The 17,004-nt window shown below is 36.8% G+C and overlaps 2 protein-coding genes, 1 long non-coding RNA gene and 1 pseudogene across 3 annotated transcripts; 2 read left to right on the top strand and 2 right to left on the bottom strand.

Moving 5' to 3' along the window:
• Nucleotides 1-472: 472 nt before the first annotated feature.
• LOC127425379 (uncharacterized) lies at nt 473-1,805 on the bottom strand. Its single transcript, XR_007894615.1, has 3 exons — nt 1,170-1,805; nt 848-908; nt 473-700 (listed from the first exon to the last, which is right to left on the bottom strand). It is a non-coding gene; the product is annotated as an uncharacterized LOC127425379 (long non-coding RNA).
• Nucleotides 1,806-1,935: 130 nt separating this feature from the next.
• LOC127425377 (proteasome subunit alpha type-2-like) lies at nt 1,936-5,660 on the top strand. The gene is made up of 8 exons (XM_051671305.1): nt 1,936-2,050; nt 2,449-2,525; nt 2,803-2,935; nt 4,040-4,162; nt 4,258-4,339; nt 4,469-4,542; nt 5,250-5,307; nt 5,402-5,660. The coding sequence occupies exons 1-8, from the start codon at nt 2,010-2,012 to the stop codon at nt 5,516-5,518; spliced, it is 705 nt and encodes a 234-aa protein (XP_051527265.1). The 5' UTR covers nt 1,936-2,009; the 3' UTR covers nt 5,519-5,660.
• Nucleotides 5,545-7,239, bottom strand: ntaq1 (N-terminal glutamine amidase 1). The gene is made up of 6 exons (XM_051671306.1): nt 7,030-7,239; nt 6,746-6,845; nt 6,609-6,659; nt 6,339-6,487; nt 6,099-6,223; nt 5,545-6,013 (listed from the first exon to the last, which is right to left on the bottom strand). Exons 1-6 carry the CDS (start codon nt 7,107-7,109, stop codon nt 5,910-5,912), a joined length of 609 nt encoding a protein of 202 aa, XP_051527266.1. The 5' UTR covers nt 7,110-7,239; the 3' UTR covers nt 5,545-5,909.
• Nucleotides 7,240-11,379: 4,140 nt separating this feature from the next.
• On the top strand, nt 11,380-16,557 carry LOC127424964 (uncharacterized; annotated as a pseudogene).
• The last annotated feature ends 447 nt before the right edge of the window (nt 16,558-17,004 follow it).

Genomic DNA, 17,004 nt, shown 5'->3' with positions numbered 1-17,004 from the left:
TTTTCTGTGTAAAGTTATATCCAATTGTATACCTTCGTTGCCATGACTATGTAACACCATAAACACTAAACCCCTTAAATGACCGTAAAAAATTACCATTCACTTCCGTTGTAAGGGCCTCACTGTAACCTCGATTTTTGCCTCTTTTTTTTTTTTTTTTTTTTTTAAGAAAAGGACATATGAGTCAAAATATTTTTTTTGTAGTAATCAACATCACGCCACAAATGCTGTCGTACTGAACCTGGAATATTAATTTAACTCGAACCCTCTAAATTATTGGGTCTATTTAAAAGTATCGAGTAATTGTATCTAATAAGTAGTTTGCTTATTTATTTATTTATTTATTTATTTTTTATTGCTTTAATCAATATAACATGACAGTCAAACCAACTGAAAGCATAAGAAATAAACTAAAAGGGAAAAAAAATATTATTTTTTGTTTATATTTAATTGTCCACAGTGCACTAAATGACTTTTATTTTGATTAGTTTATTCACAAAATCTCGCGGAAGTTGTTTTACAGTGTGATTTATGGTACAGCCTCAGCATCTCTGCTTGATAAAGTAAATATAATACAAAATCAAGCATTAAGAATATGCTGTGGAGCATTTAAAACATCACCTGTGTCAGTCTACAGGTTGAAATGGGTTGTTGGAGTTGGAGTTTCGGAGGTTAAAACTGAAGTTGGTATATTGGGCTACTGTGAAAAGGCATTCAGAAGTACATCCAGTTAAAAAGTATTAGAAAATTGCTGGGAACATGAATATATAAATCTGAATAGCTTTGGATGGAAAGCATATAAAGAGGCTCATCAAACTGGAATAAGTAAATGTGCTGTTTGCCCTACTGTAGTATTGCCAGCAACACCCCCATGGCTATTCCCAATGCCTGTAGTTGACTTTCAACTTCTAGTGAGTATAAATGATAAAAACAGACAAGAACATGAAGAAACAATATAACATAAATATTTGGATCAGAAATATGTATCAGTAATTCAGCTATATACAGATGATCTAAAGATCCTGAAACAGGACATACAGCATCAGCAGTGTATATACCAAGATTTAGGAACAAAATAGCAAAAAGAACATCTAATCATATATCAGTCTATACAACAGAAATGCTTGCAATATTACTGGCTCTTCAGTGGGTGGAAGAGATCAAAATACCTGAAGTGGTCATCTGTTCGGACTCTTTTGCAGCATTACTAAGTCTAAAGAGTGGAAAATCATCAATTGGCAAGACGTTTTATCATATATTTTACAAAATTTGTTCAGAATACATCAAACAAGAATAGTTATCTCATTTGTATGGGTACCCGCTCATATAGGGGTAGAAGGAAATGAAGTGGTGGATCAAATAGCAAAACAAGCATTAAAACACTCAGACATAGAGTTGAATGTTCCAATTGGTAAATTGGAAATAAAAGGGCTAATTAAAGGAGCTGTATAGGATATGTGGCAAAGAAAATGGGACAGTGAGAATAAAGGACGACATCTATATAATATTCAGAGAATAGTTGGGAACGAGAGAAGTTTTGGGAATAGAAAGGAAGACAGTATAATATCACGTCTCAGAATTGGGCATTCTGCTCTTAACCAGTCACTACATATGACTGGAAAACATGTATCCAGATGTTGTGTCAGATGTGATCTTCCTGAAACAGTGTAAAGGTTATGACAATGAAAGACTACAACTTATAGAAGCACTTAGAGATATAGGAGTTAATCAGCTTTCACTGCAGAATTTGTTAAACAAAGATACAACTGTAAGAGTGTTCAACATTTTATTTAAATATCTCAAAGACACCGAGTTAATGGTCAGGATTTAAGATGTACATGTTTGTTGGTTCCTTTTTTTTTTTTTTTTTATGTAGTTTCCCACTACGTCAATGCTCCACACTCCATCCCAGTAAGTGGCGGAATATGCACCAAAAGCTGGTTTACCAACCGCCATAAAACGTCAAAGAAGAAGAAGAAGAAGTTGTGTTTCCGGAGCAGAAGACAAAAATGGCAGAACGAGGATACAGTTTCTCTCTCACAACATTTAGGTAATTTTGTCATGTATTGATCGATATGTGACTAAAAGGTTACAGTGTGCATCTCTTTTTGCATGCCTTCAATAAAAATAGTTGTGTTTTTCATACATTGCCTATTGTACGTCATTTTGAGTCGCACTGGAGATGCACTGTCACGGTGTTAGTATGAAACCTCGTATCAACCTAATGGCAAATCTGCATGTGAATTTGCGGAAAATAAATAAATATATTTGAGTTCAGAATGAACAAATGAATTTTGTACATTTTAGTTCATCTGAATTAAGTGTCTAAACACATTATGAATAGGCCTACATCAACAAAACTGTGTATCTGTGTTAGATGTGCCATTTTTCCATTCATAAATTAAGCTAATTTCTCTCTCTTTATTTTTTATTTTTTTATCAACACAGCCCCTCTGGCAAACTGGTGCAGATTGAATATGCCTTGGCCGCTGTCGCAGCCGGTGCCCCATCTGTAGGAATCAAAGGTGCATTTATTTAGTACAAATCAGGGCCGTAGCAAGGTAATCTGGTCCCCCTGACTGTATATTACTCTAGGCCCCTTTCCTGTTTAAAAATACAGTTTAGAATTTGTTGTGGGGCCCCCTGGACCTTTGGGCCCCTAGAATCTTTCCCACCTTTCACCCCACTAGCTACGTGCCTGGGACAAATACATGGATAATTAATGTTTCTCTCTTGGTATGCTTTCTCCACTGCATTTGCAAAACCATATATCAAAGTTATTTCCTTTGGTCCTTTTTGCAGCATCAAATGGAGTAGTGTTGGCAACTGAGAAGAAACAGAAGTCCATACTGTATGATGAACAGAGCGTACACAAAATTGAACCAATAACCAAACACATAGGCATGGTGTACAGTGGAATGGGTCCTGACTACAGGTATTAAGTACTATTTATAATACATAGAAACATTTATGAGATCTGTATGCTAAATTATCCAACTACATAATGGTCTATGCGGTCTAAAGATGACGACAACAAAAAAAACACCACATTTAAGATGAGCCTTTCTTAACTGAAGCAGGTATTGACCATTTCAAGGACTGTTTGTTTGTGACGTCATTGTTCCATGAACATTTCCTGCTTGTCAAAACAGAGACGGGCCACTTCTATGAAAATGAATGAGATAAATTGGAACGCCCAACGTTAGCCAGTGGTCAACCGCCTTACAGGCAAAATAGCCAATCACCTTTCAGATACAGAAATCGCCAGTCAATCAACTCACGCACACTCATTAGCTATACAGTATGGCATAATTGCATTTATAGTGTAATCTGAGGTAAAGAAACAATTTATTTTACCAGTTGTGACGGAACGACACGCCCTTCCCGTGGATCATCGTCATCCTGCCTTGCGTGATGAGGCTCGCGTAATCCCAATGAAGAGCTTCATCACTGCTGCTTTTAAACACCGAGCGCGCCTCTCCTCGGGAGACCGGTCTCTACATGCTGGCATCTTTACAGGTCCAGGAATGGAGCGGGGAGCATCCGGTGCGAGTTATATGCTTTGCCGGACCCACACTCTGGAACCCCAGCATGAGTTAGAGCACGCGTCACGGCTGACGGGCAAGGATGCCGGGCTGCTATTCCCCTCAAGTGCTGAGGAATGCCGGACCACTCGAGTGAAGCAGCAGTGTTATCAGATTTTACTGCTTATTTGAACATTTTCTTTTATTGTAATCTTGACCAACCATTTTGGAGATTTTGGTCTTTCCCCATTCAAGTAGACAAGAGCTGCACTTTCATGCTGCTTGTTTACATAGAAAAATAGCTGCCAAAACTGCCCAAGAACATTCTAAAAATGGCCGCTGAGTGGACTGTCTTACTTTGAAAAAGAGACTTTGTTGAAAGGACCCTGAAATATGTCTGGACCGTTCTAATTCCTTTGTTTTTGTTTACATTCTTGAAATGGTCTATAGCTGATTTCAACTGCCATCATCGGCATGGCCTGTAAGGAATGTATATGGGAATGCTCTCTTGACAGGGTGCTGGTCAGAAGAGCAAGGAAGCTGGCACAGCAGTATTACCTGGTATACCAAGAGCCAATCCCCACAGGCCAGCTGGTACAGAGAGTGGCTTCTGTTATGCAAGAATACACTCAGTCAGGGTATGTTTACTTCTTAGCCAAATACCTGAAATTATTATACTATTCTGGACTTGAATTCAAGCTCTTGTAGTAATTTAAATGTCATGTTTTTTTAGAGGTGTGCGGCCCTTTGGAGTGTCTCTTCTGATTGCTGGTTGGGATGAGGACAGACCTTACTTATTTCAGTCAGACCCATCGGTAAAAAAAAAGAAAATCAAAACGGTTTCATTATTTTTTATTATAATATTTTAGATTGTTTTTTATCTCATTGTAAACATTCAACCAATGTATTTTGTAAACTCATCTCTTAATCGATGTATCCCAAAGGGAGCTTACTTTGCCTGGAAAGCTACAGCAATGGGAAAGAACTATGTCAATGGAAAAACATTCCTTGAGAAAAGGTATAAAAATAGCAAAGTCAACATGATCAGATGCAGGTTGAGTTAAAGTAATATTGCAGGTTCAATACAAGTTAGGCTCAATAGACAGCTTTAGTGGTGTTACGTTGATACCACAAACATTTATTTAGATTTGTTCAAGTAAGCAAAAATCGAGATTACATTGAGGCACTTAATTTGGAAGTGAATAGGGCCAATCAGTAAACATTAAAATACTCACTATTTCAAAAGTATCACCACAAGACATACAAATTATATGCCTCTTAACATGATTTTAGTGTGATACAATCACTTACTAAACTTTTCTGTGTAAAATTGACAATTTTACAACTTTGTTGCCATGATGAATGATGTGACGCCATAAAAATTACAATGTAAACAACACACAAGTTTTCAACAGCAGAATTAAGTGTTTTTAATAAAATAAGCTTCACATTTCTGCCCCATTCACCATTGCAAGTGCCTCAATGTAATCTAAATTTTTGCTTTTTTGAAAGAAATGGAGGGACGAGTTGAATTAATTTTTTGTGGTAATCGACAGTATGCCACAAATGCTGTCGATTGAGTTTAACTTGTATTAAACCCGGAATATTTCTTTAAAGTAGTTTAGAGGATATGATGTTTTATGATGACTGTGTAAAAAGTCCTCTTCATCTTAAGTGATTTTGCAAAAGTTTTACAGTATCGCTTTGTACTTTTTTCCATTACAGATATAATAAAGATCTAGAACTTGAAGATGCTATACACACTGCCATCTTAACTTTAAAGGTGAATTTAATCTCTTGACTGTTAACCTTCCATACCAGGTTGCTCAAAACAACATAATGAAGAGCTGCGTTGTTTGTTTATTGTGATTTTACAGGAAAGTTTCGAAGGTCAGATGACTGAGGACAACATAGAGGTGGGCATCTGTAATGAAGCAGGATTTCGCAGACTCTCACCTGCTGAAGTGAAGGATTACCTGGCAGCGATTTCATAAAAACCATAGCACTACAACTGCTTACATAGTTTGCCAATTCGGTTTTATTGTTTTGTTTAAATGCCGAATTTTTTTGTACATCTGTCACTGATTTCTTTATAAAAGAATTCATATTAACAATAAAAAAATCCTGTTTATTTCAGTATGACTGTCCTCTCTGCTCATTTCTACCACAAAGTAATTAAGAGTAGGTCTGTAAAGCATAGACTTGAGCAACTGAGTGAAAACAGATTGGTTTTGGAGTTTGTCAGGGATTCTTTTGAGACTAACATGTACTCCTGTGCCTGCCTACTTACAGTACTATCCACACTAAAGGGATCTTCATCCTGAGACACAGTTATGTTATGATGTACAAAGTGCTGTTGGCTTAGGTGCATAATCAAAACCCCATTTACTTCACTCCAAAGTGTTGAACAAAGTCTGAAAGGTCATAAACTTCTCCATATCCCACTTGTGCATCCATGCAGATGAAGTCATCCAGATTCATTTTAGATTCTGTGAAAATGGTACATTAAAAAGTGTAACGGCATGAAGAAATCAAATTGTGATATGTACGTGCATGTGGATCATATAAAGATACCTGATGTTTCTATGCAAGGATATGTTGGAGGTGGCATACGCCAATTCCCATCACAATCCTTCATATGCAAGCGATCCGAAGCAAACTTCTTTAAGTAGATGTCTGCTGGTACGACGCGAAGTTTTCTAAAACACAACAGATAACCATACCTGTTACTTGGTACCATCCATGCATACTGGTACCATTCATATTCATGATAGACATTTTAATCACATGCAGTTCAGATACGTATTAACTTGCCTCCAATAAGCAGGTTTCAAATACTCATCAGACCGCAAAGCCTCTGTTAAATACATGTCAAGTGAACAAGGGAAGGGAAGGATGGTGTCTAGATCATATATAAAGCTCTGCCCTTCTTTACTTGTGTGTAGAAGAATAACATGGTAATCCTAAAGACAAGCATTCAAAAACCTTGTTAGATGAGTGTTAAAAATCATATTGCTATCATTTTTTTTGTTTTGTTCTTTTGGTCTTTAGCATACTGAAAACAGTTCCTGATAAAATACTCACCCAGATAACTGGTTTATCACCTCTACTGGACTTTTGTTTCCAAATGGGTATCTGCATTAATTGGAAGACACACATATATAAAAGCAGTATATAGAGTATGCATAGATACTGTATATTAGCCTGTAATTCACACTCACCGTTTTTCTTTCATTAGAAATAAAGACTGTATACACCTCATCCAAAGAGCACGTCCCTTGATCCTTGGCAAATTCACACATTTTCCACACATTCTCCTCACTAGAAAAAATAAACGTGTATAAATCATGACCTGGTGCTTATTTTCAAAGCTATGTAATGCAAAATTTATTTGTTGGAAGTGAATATCTAAAACAGAGTGAACCCTTATTTGTATATGCATTTATGCAGTCAGATAAAATATAAATGTAGCCTAAATAGTATTGTTACATATCCTCACACTTACCAGTAGCAGCTGGTGTACACACATTCATTTCTAGACGGGGTGATAATTGTATATTCAGACGGAGTACTTTCTTCATTCATTCTTCCCACCCCATATGTTTGACTGCATCAAACCATGACGAAAGAAAAGACTGAACCTATAATGTTATGCTTAAAAGATGTTAACTCGCCATACTACCTTTCACTTTTAAGAAATAAAGGTGTTACAGTTTATTTTGTCCGTAAGGAACTTTGGCTAATTTGTAGTTCCGATGTGTCAATGAAGTGATAACCGAACATTCAACCCTCATGCCAATTGCAAATGTCATGTGCAATCACGATAACTGTTTAACGATTCTGTTGACTTAAACATATCGTCTGTTAAAAAAAAAAAAAAAAAAAAAAAAAAAAACCCGTTAGCAAAACTATGTCCGATTAATTTCCCCTCTCAAATAAATATAGGCTATGCTAAATACATATTTTGTTTAGTATTTTATCATTTTCAAATTGAATGCAAACGAAGAAATAATCCTGATAAACTTTGGCCCAATTTGGTATGTTGTATTTAACAGACGTGATCATGTTTCTTTCATACTTGTAGACTTGCCTTATTAAATTAAAGGAATATTCCGGGTTCAATACAAGTTGAGCTCAATCGACAGCATTTGTGGCATAATACTGATTATCACAAAACAGTGAGGCAGAAATGTGAATCTAATAATTTTATAAAAGCACTTACATTCATTCGTCTGTTAAAACTCCTGTATTATTTGATATGTAAAGTTGTTTAAATCGTCATTTTTACAGTCATTTCAGGGTTTTAGGGTTTGTTGACATTACATTGTCATGGAAAACGAAGTTATAAAATTGGCTATAACTTTACACAGAAAAGGTTAATAAGTGATTATATCACACTAAAATTATGTTAACGCACATTTTGTTTATGTCTTTTAGCTATACTTTTGAAATAGTGAGTATTTTAATGTTTACAGATTGGCCACATTGTAAGCCTCACTTGAACCAAGATTTTTGCTTTTTTATTATTATTATAAATGAAAAGGAGGGACAAGTAGAAATATGTTTTGTGGTAATCAGCATTTTTGCCACAAATGCTGTTGATTGAGCTCAACTTGTATTGAACCCATAATATTCCTTTAAGGCAAATTCACACTGCCCAAACAAACTCCAACATACACCAACAAACATTGTTGGTGTTTGTTGGGTCAGTTTGACAAATGCTTCTCAACCTTCTAAATCCAACAGCCAGTTTGTTAGAGTTTGTTAATAATGCCTCCTTATAAGATAAGGTGACCAGATTTGTTAAATGAAAAATGAGGACATTTCAAGTTTAGTTGTAAATATGTCATTGAAATTTCACATGATTTAAAAAAGGGGGACAATTCGGATGTTATGTATTTTGATGATTTAATGGTCTTCTGTTACATATGACTTTATTCTTTTCTACACTGTATACAGTAGATGACATTGTGGCATAAAAGTGAACTAAACACAAACATATATAAACAATGATTGGATACAGTGCATCCGGAAAGTATTCACAGCGCTTCACTTTTTCCATGTTTTGTTATGTTACAACCTTATTCCAAATGGATTAAGTTCATTATTTTCCTCAATTCTACAAACAATACCCCATAATGACAACATGAAAGAAGTTTGTTTGAAATCTTTGCAAATTCATTAAAAATAAAAAACGAAAATCACATGTACATAAGTATTCACAGCCTTTGCTCAATACTTTGTTGAAGCACCTTTGGCACCAATTACAGCCTCAAGTCTTTTTGAGTATGATGCTACAAGCTTGGCACACCTATTTTTGGGCAGTTTCTCCCATTCTTCTTTGCAGGACCTCTCAAGCTCCATCAGGTTGGATGGGGAGCGTCGGTGCACAGCCATTTTCAGATCTCTCCAGAGATGTTCAATAGGGTTCAAGTCTGGGCTCTGACTGGGACACTCAAGGACATTCACAGAGTTGTCCCGGAGCCACTCCTTTGTTATCTTGGCTGTGTGCTTAGGGTCGTTGTCCTGTTGGAAGATGAACCTTCACCCCAGTCTGAGGTCCAGAGTGCTCTAGAGCAGGTTCTCATCAAGGATGTCTCTGTACATTGCTGCATTCATCTTTCCCTCGATCCTGACTAGTCTCCCAGTTACTGCTGCTGAAAAACATCCCCACAGCATGATGCTGCCACCACCATGCTTCACTGTAGGGATGGTATTGGCCAGGTGATGAGCGGTGCCTGGTTTCCTCCAGACATGACGCTTGCCATTCAGGCCAAAGAGTTCAATCTTTGTTTCTCATGGTCTGAGAGTCCTTCAGGTGCCTTTTGGCAAACTCCAGGCCGGCTGTCATGTGCCTTTTACTGAGGAGTGGCTTCCGTCTGGCCACTCTGCCATACAGGCCTGATTGGTGGAGTGCTGCAGAGATGGTTGTCCTTCTGGAAGGTTCTCCTCTCTCCACAGGGAAATGCTGGAGATCTGTCAGAGTGACCATCGGGTTCTTGGTCACCTCCCTGACTAAGGCCCTTCTCCCTCGATCGCTCAGTTTGGCCAGGCGGCCAGCTCTAGAAAGAGTCCTGGTGGTTCCAAACTTCTTCCATTTACGGATGATGGAGGCCACTGTGCTCATTGGGACCTTCAATGCTGCAGAAATTTTTCTGTACCCTTCCCCAGATCTGTGCCTCGATACAGTCCTGTCTCGGGGGTCTACAGACAATTCCTTGGACTTCATGGCTTGGTTTGTGCTCTGACATGCACTGTTAACTGTGGGACCTTATATAGACAGGTGTGTGCCTTTCCAAATCATGTCCAATCAACTGAATTTACCACAGGTGGCCTCCAATCAAGTTGTAGAAACATCTCAAGGATGATCAGTGGAAACAGGATGCACCTGAGCTCAATTTTGAGTGTCATGGCAAAGGCTGTGAATACTTATGTACATGTGATTTTTTTATTTTTAATAAATTTGAAATTGAAGATTTCAAACAAACTTCTTTCACGTTGTCATTATGGGGTATTGTTTGTAGAATTTTGAGGAAAATAATGAATTTAATCCATTTTGGAATAAGGCTGTAACATAACAAAATGTGGAAAAAGTGAAGCGCTGTGAATACTTTCCGGATGCACTGTATTGGAACTGTTGCAGCTGACTCCACAGCACAGGGTCCCTTGCCCTTGGTCACACTCTTGGTCTTTTCTTTTCCTTCACCTTTACCTGACACTTTCCTAAAAGAAGGTAGGCCGTTAACTTGCTTGCTGGCAAACCGGCAGAGGAATTTCAAAAGAAATGAGCTCACTTGACTATCATTTCCCTCAGTATTACAACTGCAATAATATGAAATTAATTTGTGAAGGGGGGATTGCCCCCCTTAGATGCCTCATATTGTTGGGGATTTTTTCCACTTTGTAGTCATGACACAAAGATATTCAATATTGTATAATAATAATAATAATTCGTATTATTACAATATTTCAACTGTTTCTATCAGTTATCTCATATGGACCTGTTTTTCTTAATTATACCTTTTATTTTGATAAAATTTTATCAGTCACTTGTTTCCCTGCAAAGCGCAATGTAATCTATGCTGTAATGTGATGACTTACATTTATTGTTGTTCTTTGCAGATACTTTATTACACATTTCATTCATTTTTCCATGTTATTAATGTTGTATTTTTATTTTAAATGTGTTAATTTTATATAATACATAACAATATAACTTCTTTATAACATAACTAGTATGTGCCTCACCTCGAAGATGATAATGATGATTCTTTTCAATAGGCCTTTTTCACAGACTGTGATGACGCGTTTATTTAGCCTTATTTAGCAGCGTAAATCTCTCGATTTTGTTTTTTAATTGAGTATAAATTTATAACATTATGCTTTGTGTTATATTACCCTGGAATTAGTTTTAATGAATTACCACAGCTGCTTAGAGAGTGACAGTAAATTTGGCATCTTCTCCCATCTGAATGTCTTAATCCACCGCTCTCTATTTTATTCCTTTTCTGGAAAGTCATTCAAAGGTAATATTGGATTTTTTCATTTGGTCTTGGTGCCAGGGCCGTAGCTAGTGGGGTGAAAGGTGGTAACGATTCTAGGGGCGCAAAGGTCCAGGGGGCCCCACAACAATTTCTAAATTGTATGTTTTAATAGGAAAGGGGCCCAGAGCAACATAAAGTCAGGGGGCCCAGATTTTGCTATGGCCCTGCTTGGAGCAAATGGGTAAATGAAAATAATATGTGCTGTGTTCTCCCATTCACCGCTGTCGAAGTTTACCCTGCAAATGTTTACTTCCTGGTCCAGTTCTTAATGGCAAAACTGGCTAGAACAAATAATCAGTAAAGGAAGACGAATGACGGTAGGCTTCATTTGCGGCTCTCTTGCCATGTATTTTCACTTTGCGGAATGTTTTGAACGTGCAGTAAAAATGGGGACATTTCAGGGGACAGCTCCAGTCGGGACAGGTCAAAAACCGGGACTGTCCCTGGAAAACAGGGATGTCTGGTCACCGTGTTATAATATATAGTGATGTTAGATAGCCCACTCTTAAGTAGGCTATAAAAATGAATTAACCAAACAGCTACATTTTAGAATAGGGTAGTGTATGCCAATGTTTTAATAATGCTCCATTCTTTCAGTCGACTGAACTAACTTCAGGTTTGTGTTACTTTCATCTGTCCAAAAATAAATGGCTTTAAATTAAACTAAGCACAATTTACCAATGTTTTTAGATTGTTTTTCTGAAATAAGAAGTAAATCAACAATTAACATGATTTCTGTTGCAAGAAACCACTCCCACCATTAACACCTATTTTTCATGAATAGCTCATACAACCTGGATATAAAGTGAGCCTGATTTTCTTAGTCTTCAGTCTGAGTTTGGGCCAGGAACTGATCATGACTAACAGAGTGAATGGAGGAGTCAACAGTCTGACTCAGTCTTGCATTGAAAGAAGGAGATACAAAAAATACACTACTGTATCATACATTGGACTTGTTGCATCTGCAATTCAAGATTCACCAGACAAGATGCTCATATTCAAAGAGGTAAGCAACATAACTGACCCAAAGGTGTAAATCTGATAAATGTAGGATTTTAAGTCTTCTGTATATTTATCAAGTATTAAAACATTTCCCCTCATCTGGACAGATAATGAAGAAGCTGGAACCATTTGTCTCTGGAGACAGAAAACGCACTGAGAATAACATCAGAGTTTATCTGCCACCAAACAGTTGTTTTGCAAAGGTATTTGTTATTAAAATTGGGTCACTTTTGTCTGCTTAATTTCATAATATTGCTTCATATGACTGACTGATTTGTGACAATATTACTAACTTGTTTTGTTTACAGGTGCCAGTTGATCCGGAATATCCAAATCCCAAGAAGAACTATTGGAAAGTGGATGAGAGTGGCATTACTCCAAAAATGCTTTGCCGACATTTCAAATACATAATCGACAAGTTCCCAGAGCTTTCTCTTCAGACACAGCACAGGGATGAATGTGGAGAGAATTGTATTGCTCCTGGGTGACATTTGCCAATCTGCAGTGTCAGAGAAAACAGAAGTGAAGTCAAATTTACAGGCCCCTTTTCAATAGAGTCTTTATTAAAGAGTGGCCATGAAGTGACACGCAGCTCATGTTTGGAGAAATATTCACACTATAAAGACACTCAGTGTTCAGTGATGAAGAGAAAGCACAGTTATGACTTTGACACTACAGAACCCATTATTGAACCTAATTCAATAATGGGATCTGAATTCTGTCCAGCAAATACACTGCATCTATCTGCAGGCCCACAGTTCAGACGATCTCTTCCTTCACAGATCTCATATGATCAACATTCAATATCTTTTGTAGCCCTCCTTTTAATGTATGCCTCTGACACAAGATATGTAAGCTGATAAACAGTCAGAATAGTCTCTTGTATATATGATAAAGTTGCACTTAAATTTTTTTTCTTCTGTACCTGTATTTGTTCATTTCCAATAAAAGCCATCTGTTTCCACATTGGTGTTTGTGGTATATTTTGTTTCATGGATAACAGATTTAATCTAAAAACATTCACTTCTCCTAACTGGTCATTCTAATAAGCCTAAATAAGAAATAGAAATGATAAATGTCATATTTGTTCAGTAGTAATATGTGATTTATAACAAAACACACAAATACTCTGATACTACAAGAATTAGGCTGTTATCTGTTTAAATTATATTGATTTGTTTGTTCTGGTAAACCAGATGTTGACACTTTAAATTCATTTGATCTGAATAAAACCAATTATTTTAGATGTTTTAATTTAAATGAAGCACATTTTAAGGTTACCTGACATAAGATTTTGCAGTAAAAATTGAATATGGGCATTAGGAGCTTTTTCTGTATTTCTGATGTGACGAGATCTGAAAATTGGGCCTACATTCATTGGTGTAATCTAATGTAGCCTAATCGGGTTGATCCAGCCATATTAAATAATATATCTAGCTTGAATAAAATCATTCCATTTAGATGTTGCCAATGTGGGTTTTTGCTGATTTAACAAAACGGTTTTACAGTGCATGATGTAATATCTCCAGAATAACTCCAGAACGATTATTTAAAATTGTTAACTTAAATATTAATTAGTTGCATATAAAATGTTACACTTTTTTTCTACTATACAATTAACCTAAAATATTGTTGAAAGTTGTTGTTGTTGACTTCCCAGGTACACAATACGCCTAAAAACATTAGTAAGCAAAATCTCAGAATAATGTGCATTTGAATGTGTTTGTCTTTGACAGACAAAACAGACCGAACAGTATGTTTATTGGTGATTAACACATCATTCATGGGCGTTCATATAATAACTGTGTAGACAATTTCCCGTCATACATGTTTTATGCACCACAACGCGTATCTTGCGTTTGCCACGGGGTGGCAGCAGTAAGATGAAAGGTTGAATATTCAGGGGTGCAGATATGGAGAAATAACTTGTATTCATTCATTAACAAATTAACAATTTTACACAAAACTTGAATAATAATAGGCCTACATGTTGAAACATTCACATTATGATCTATACTGCCATTTTCATGTTTTTACTTCTCAAAATATTCAGCAAAATCTTAAAATGAGCAAAAACTTTTTAGAGTTTTAATGTCCAATGTAATAGCATGTCAATATGTGTTTCATGTTAACAACAGTTAACAACAAGCTGATGTCAGTTTTGGCCTATTTAGTAGCCAAATGTTAGTTCCCAAGTCAAACTCAAATGATGTTATCCTTAATAACCAACAATAGGTGTTACACATTTTTTTTTTTTTTTTTTTTTTTTAGCAATTTCCAGATAAGACATGATTATCTGTGTTATTTTTAAATTGCGGTACAACAAGAGATTCAGCTGGGTAAAATCAAGGGTCTTTTTTTTTTTTTTTTTGTTATGAACAATTTTGTATTGATTCCATACACATATTTAAACAAACAGCATAAAAATACACAAAATCAAGTTTTATCAGTTTTACCATCTTAAGAGAGTGTCTGCCGCTTTAGGGGGCTGCGTACTACACCCAAAGGAGCAACAGATTAGATGGCGCAGCAGTAAGTACATGAAGAATTGAGACCTGGGAACCTCAAACTGCTGTATAATATTTTCAAAAGATCTCAACGCTCCATTTTCATACAGGTCACCCAGCGTAGCAACACCCTTCTCAATCCATTCTGTCCAGCAGAAAGGAGACTTGTTAATGTATAATTTAGGGTTCAACCAAATACTTGAGGCAACATTCAGGTAAATGTCCAAACTGAACTCGTGGGAAACTTTTGTCCACACTAAATGCATGTGCGAGATAACGGAATGTGTCTTTACTTCTCCGGGCAGCTTGGTAGAAAGACTTTGTAATGGCAAGATAGGGGCAAGGACCTCCTGTTAAATAAAGAGCCAGGGAGGGGCTCTCTCAGGCGGAAGCGACCAATGCGGCAAATGTCTGAGACCAAAAGCATAATAGTAAAACAAAATCTTGGGGAGACCTAACCCACCTTTGTCAACTGGCCTGTGTAACTTACTGGAATGCAACCAAGGCTGTTTACCATTACAAATAAAGGATTTAGCTATACTATCAAATTGTTTAAAATAAAAGAAGAGAACTTCAATGGGGAGAGATTGTAGTAGGTAGTTGAATTTTGGAATACAATTCATTTTAATAATATTAACCTTCCCAATCATAGATAAATGTAATGAAGCTCACCTGCCCACATCGCTTGAAAACCTTATTATTAAAGGGTCAAAATTAACTCACACAAATTTGATGGGAATAAAATACCCAAATAATTAATGCTCTGTTTGGGCCACTGGAAGGCACCTGGCTGAAAAGCCACTACCGGGTAATACGCTGTCAGAGCCAAAGCTTCGGATTTAGGTAAATTAACTCTGTATCCTGAGAATTTAGAAAAGGAATTAATAATTCTGTGGCAAGGCATAGATCTAGTAGGGTTAGAGACGAATAATAAAATATCATCTGCGTAAAGCAAAAGCTTATGCGCCACATCTCCCGCCACCACCCCTGGAAAATCATCCTCCTTACTTATCGTGGCTGCTAATGGTTCCAGGGCAAGACAGAACAATAATGGGGAAAGAGGGCAACCCTGTTGGGTGCCCTTATCCAGAGTAAAATAATCTGAAATTAATCCATTTGTAAAATCAAGGGTTTTAAATGATTTTGTCCAATAAATCTGACTTCTAAATAAAGAGTTTAAACCAAAAGCTACCAATAAAAAACCATGTCTATGTACCTATTATTCACCTGTTACTGTAGCCTACATTATCACAGCTGCAAAACATTTACTTCTGCGTATGATTATTCTTTACATTTTCTGTCCTGATATTTCTGTAGATGTTCAACTAAGTTCAATTAGATAATCAGGTGTTGACACCATTTTGACTGACCACTGGCAATGCCAAGATCAATAACAGCAAATACACCATGCCTTAAAATCTATGAACTTGATGCTCTTTTACCTCTTGTCTGGTTGTACAAAGGTTTAAAATAGTGTCAAAATGTATCTTTAGAGAGAGAGAGAGAGAGAGAGAGAAAGAGAGGGGAGAGAGGGAGATAGATAGACAGACAGACAGACAGGAGGCTGAAACACAATAGCAGCATTTCACTCTCATGTGCAAACTTCATATTTAAGGTTTACATCACCATAAAATGGGCCTTCAATGAATGTTTAACACTTGACATCAAGGAATTTGATTAATATGTCATGTGACATTATTTCAGAGCAGTTCCTCTAAAATAACAATTATTCTTTGTACCATGCTCTAAAAATAGACTAACAAAATAAACTAACTGGCAATTGACTGTCTTTTTTGCAGACAGCCACAACAAGAAGACAAACGACTTTATTACGCCCTTCTTAATGTGTGCCCCACCCATCACAAACACACTAGACAGACACGTTGGCCACGTCTGCATGAGGACGTGAAGACACTCACGTTTGGGAAACACCTCCCTATCGCCCAACAGCTCAGCTGGTTTAACCTGATTGAGCACTAGAGTGTCCTTTTAGTCAGCACAGGGTTTATACGTCATCAGTGGGTCTTGGGCTTTAACATGACTATTACATAATTCCCACGGTCACGAATTCCAACCCTGGAAGCATGAAGGAAATTTGTAAAATCTTTGAAAATGTCATAGGAATTTCTAAAGGGAATATACTCAAATGTTGCATCAACTTTATGATGATTTTTTTTTGTTGCTTGTGTAGAGTAAAGCTTATTTGCAGGTCAGCATAAAAACATCTGTCTGTTAAGGGTGTTGTTGGAGGCCCCTGGGGGTAAAAGGCACTTTTGATTTTATTTTCTCCAAAAATACTAAATAGCAACGAAAACTACCACAGCACTTTCCTAAACAGCTGTTTGTCACTTTACATTGCAAAATATTTCTGATCCTTACTTAACCTCCAGTGTGCTGTCTGTCTGTCTGCACTGGTCTCTGAATAGT

Source organism: Myxocyprinus asiaticus, chromosome 34 (genome assembly GCF_019703515.2).
Source record: "Myxocyprinus asiaticus isolate MX2 ecotype Aquarium Trade chromosome 34, UBuf_Myxa_2, whole genome shotgun sequence".
Taxonomy (NCBI): Eukaryota; Metazoa; Chordata; class Actinopteri; order Cypriniformes; family Catostomidae; genus Myxocyprinus; species Myxocyprinus asiaticus.
This window is presented reverse-complemented; position numbering and strand designations above follow the sequence as displayed.

Excerpts from the sequence above, each read along its gene's own strand:
- ntaq1 (XM_051671306.1), bottom strand. The coding sequence starts at position 7,109 with ATGAATGAAGAAAGTACTCCGTCTGAATATACAATTATCACCCCGTCT. Across the intron at positions 6,846-7,029 it reads GTGTACACCAGCTGCTACTG|TGAGGAGAATGTGTGGAAAA; the intron begins GTAAGTGTGAGG and ends TATTTTTTCTAG. Across the intron at positions 6,224-6,338 it reads TTGAAACCTGCTTATTGGAG|AAAACTTCGCGTCGTACCAG; the intron begins GCAAGTTAATAC and ends GTTGTGTTTTAG.
- LOC127425377 (XM_051671305.1), top strand. The coding sequence starts at position 2,010 with ATGGCAGAACGAGGATACAGTTTCTCTCTCACAACATTTAG. Across the intron at positions 2,936-4,039 it reads GGAATGGGTCCTGACTACAG|GGTGCTGGTCAGAAGAGCAA; the intron begins GTATTAAGTACT and ends CTCTCTTGACAG. Across the intron at positions 4,163-4,257 it reads CAAGAATACACTCAGTCAGG|AGGTGTGCGGCCCTTTGGAG; the intron begins GTATGTTTACTT and ends ATGTTTTTTTAG.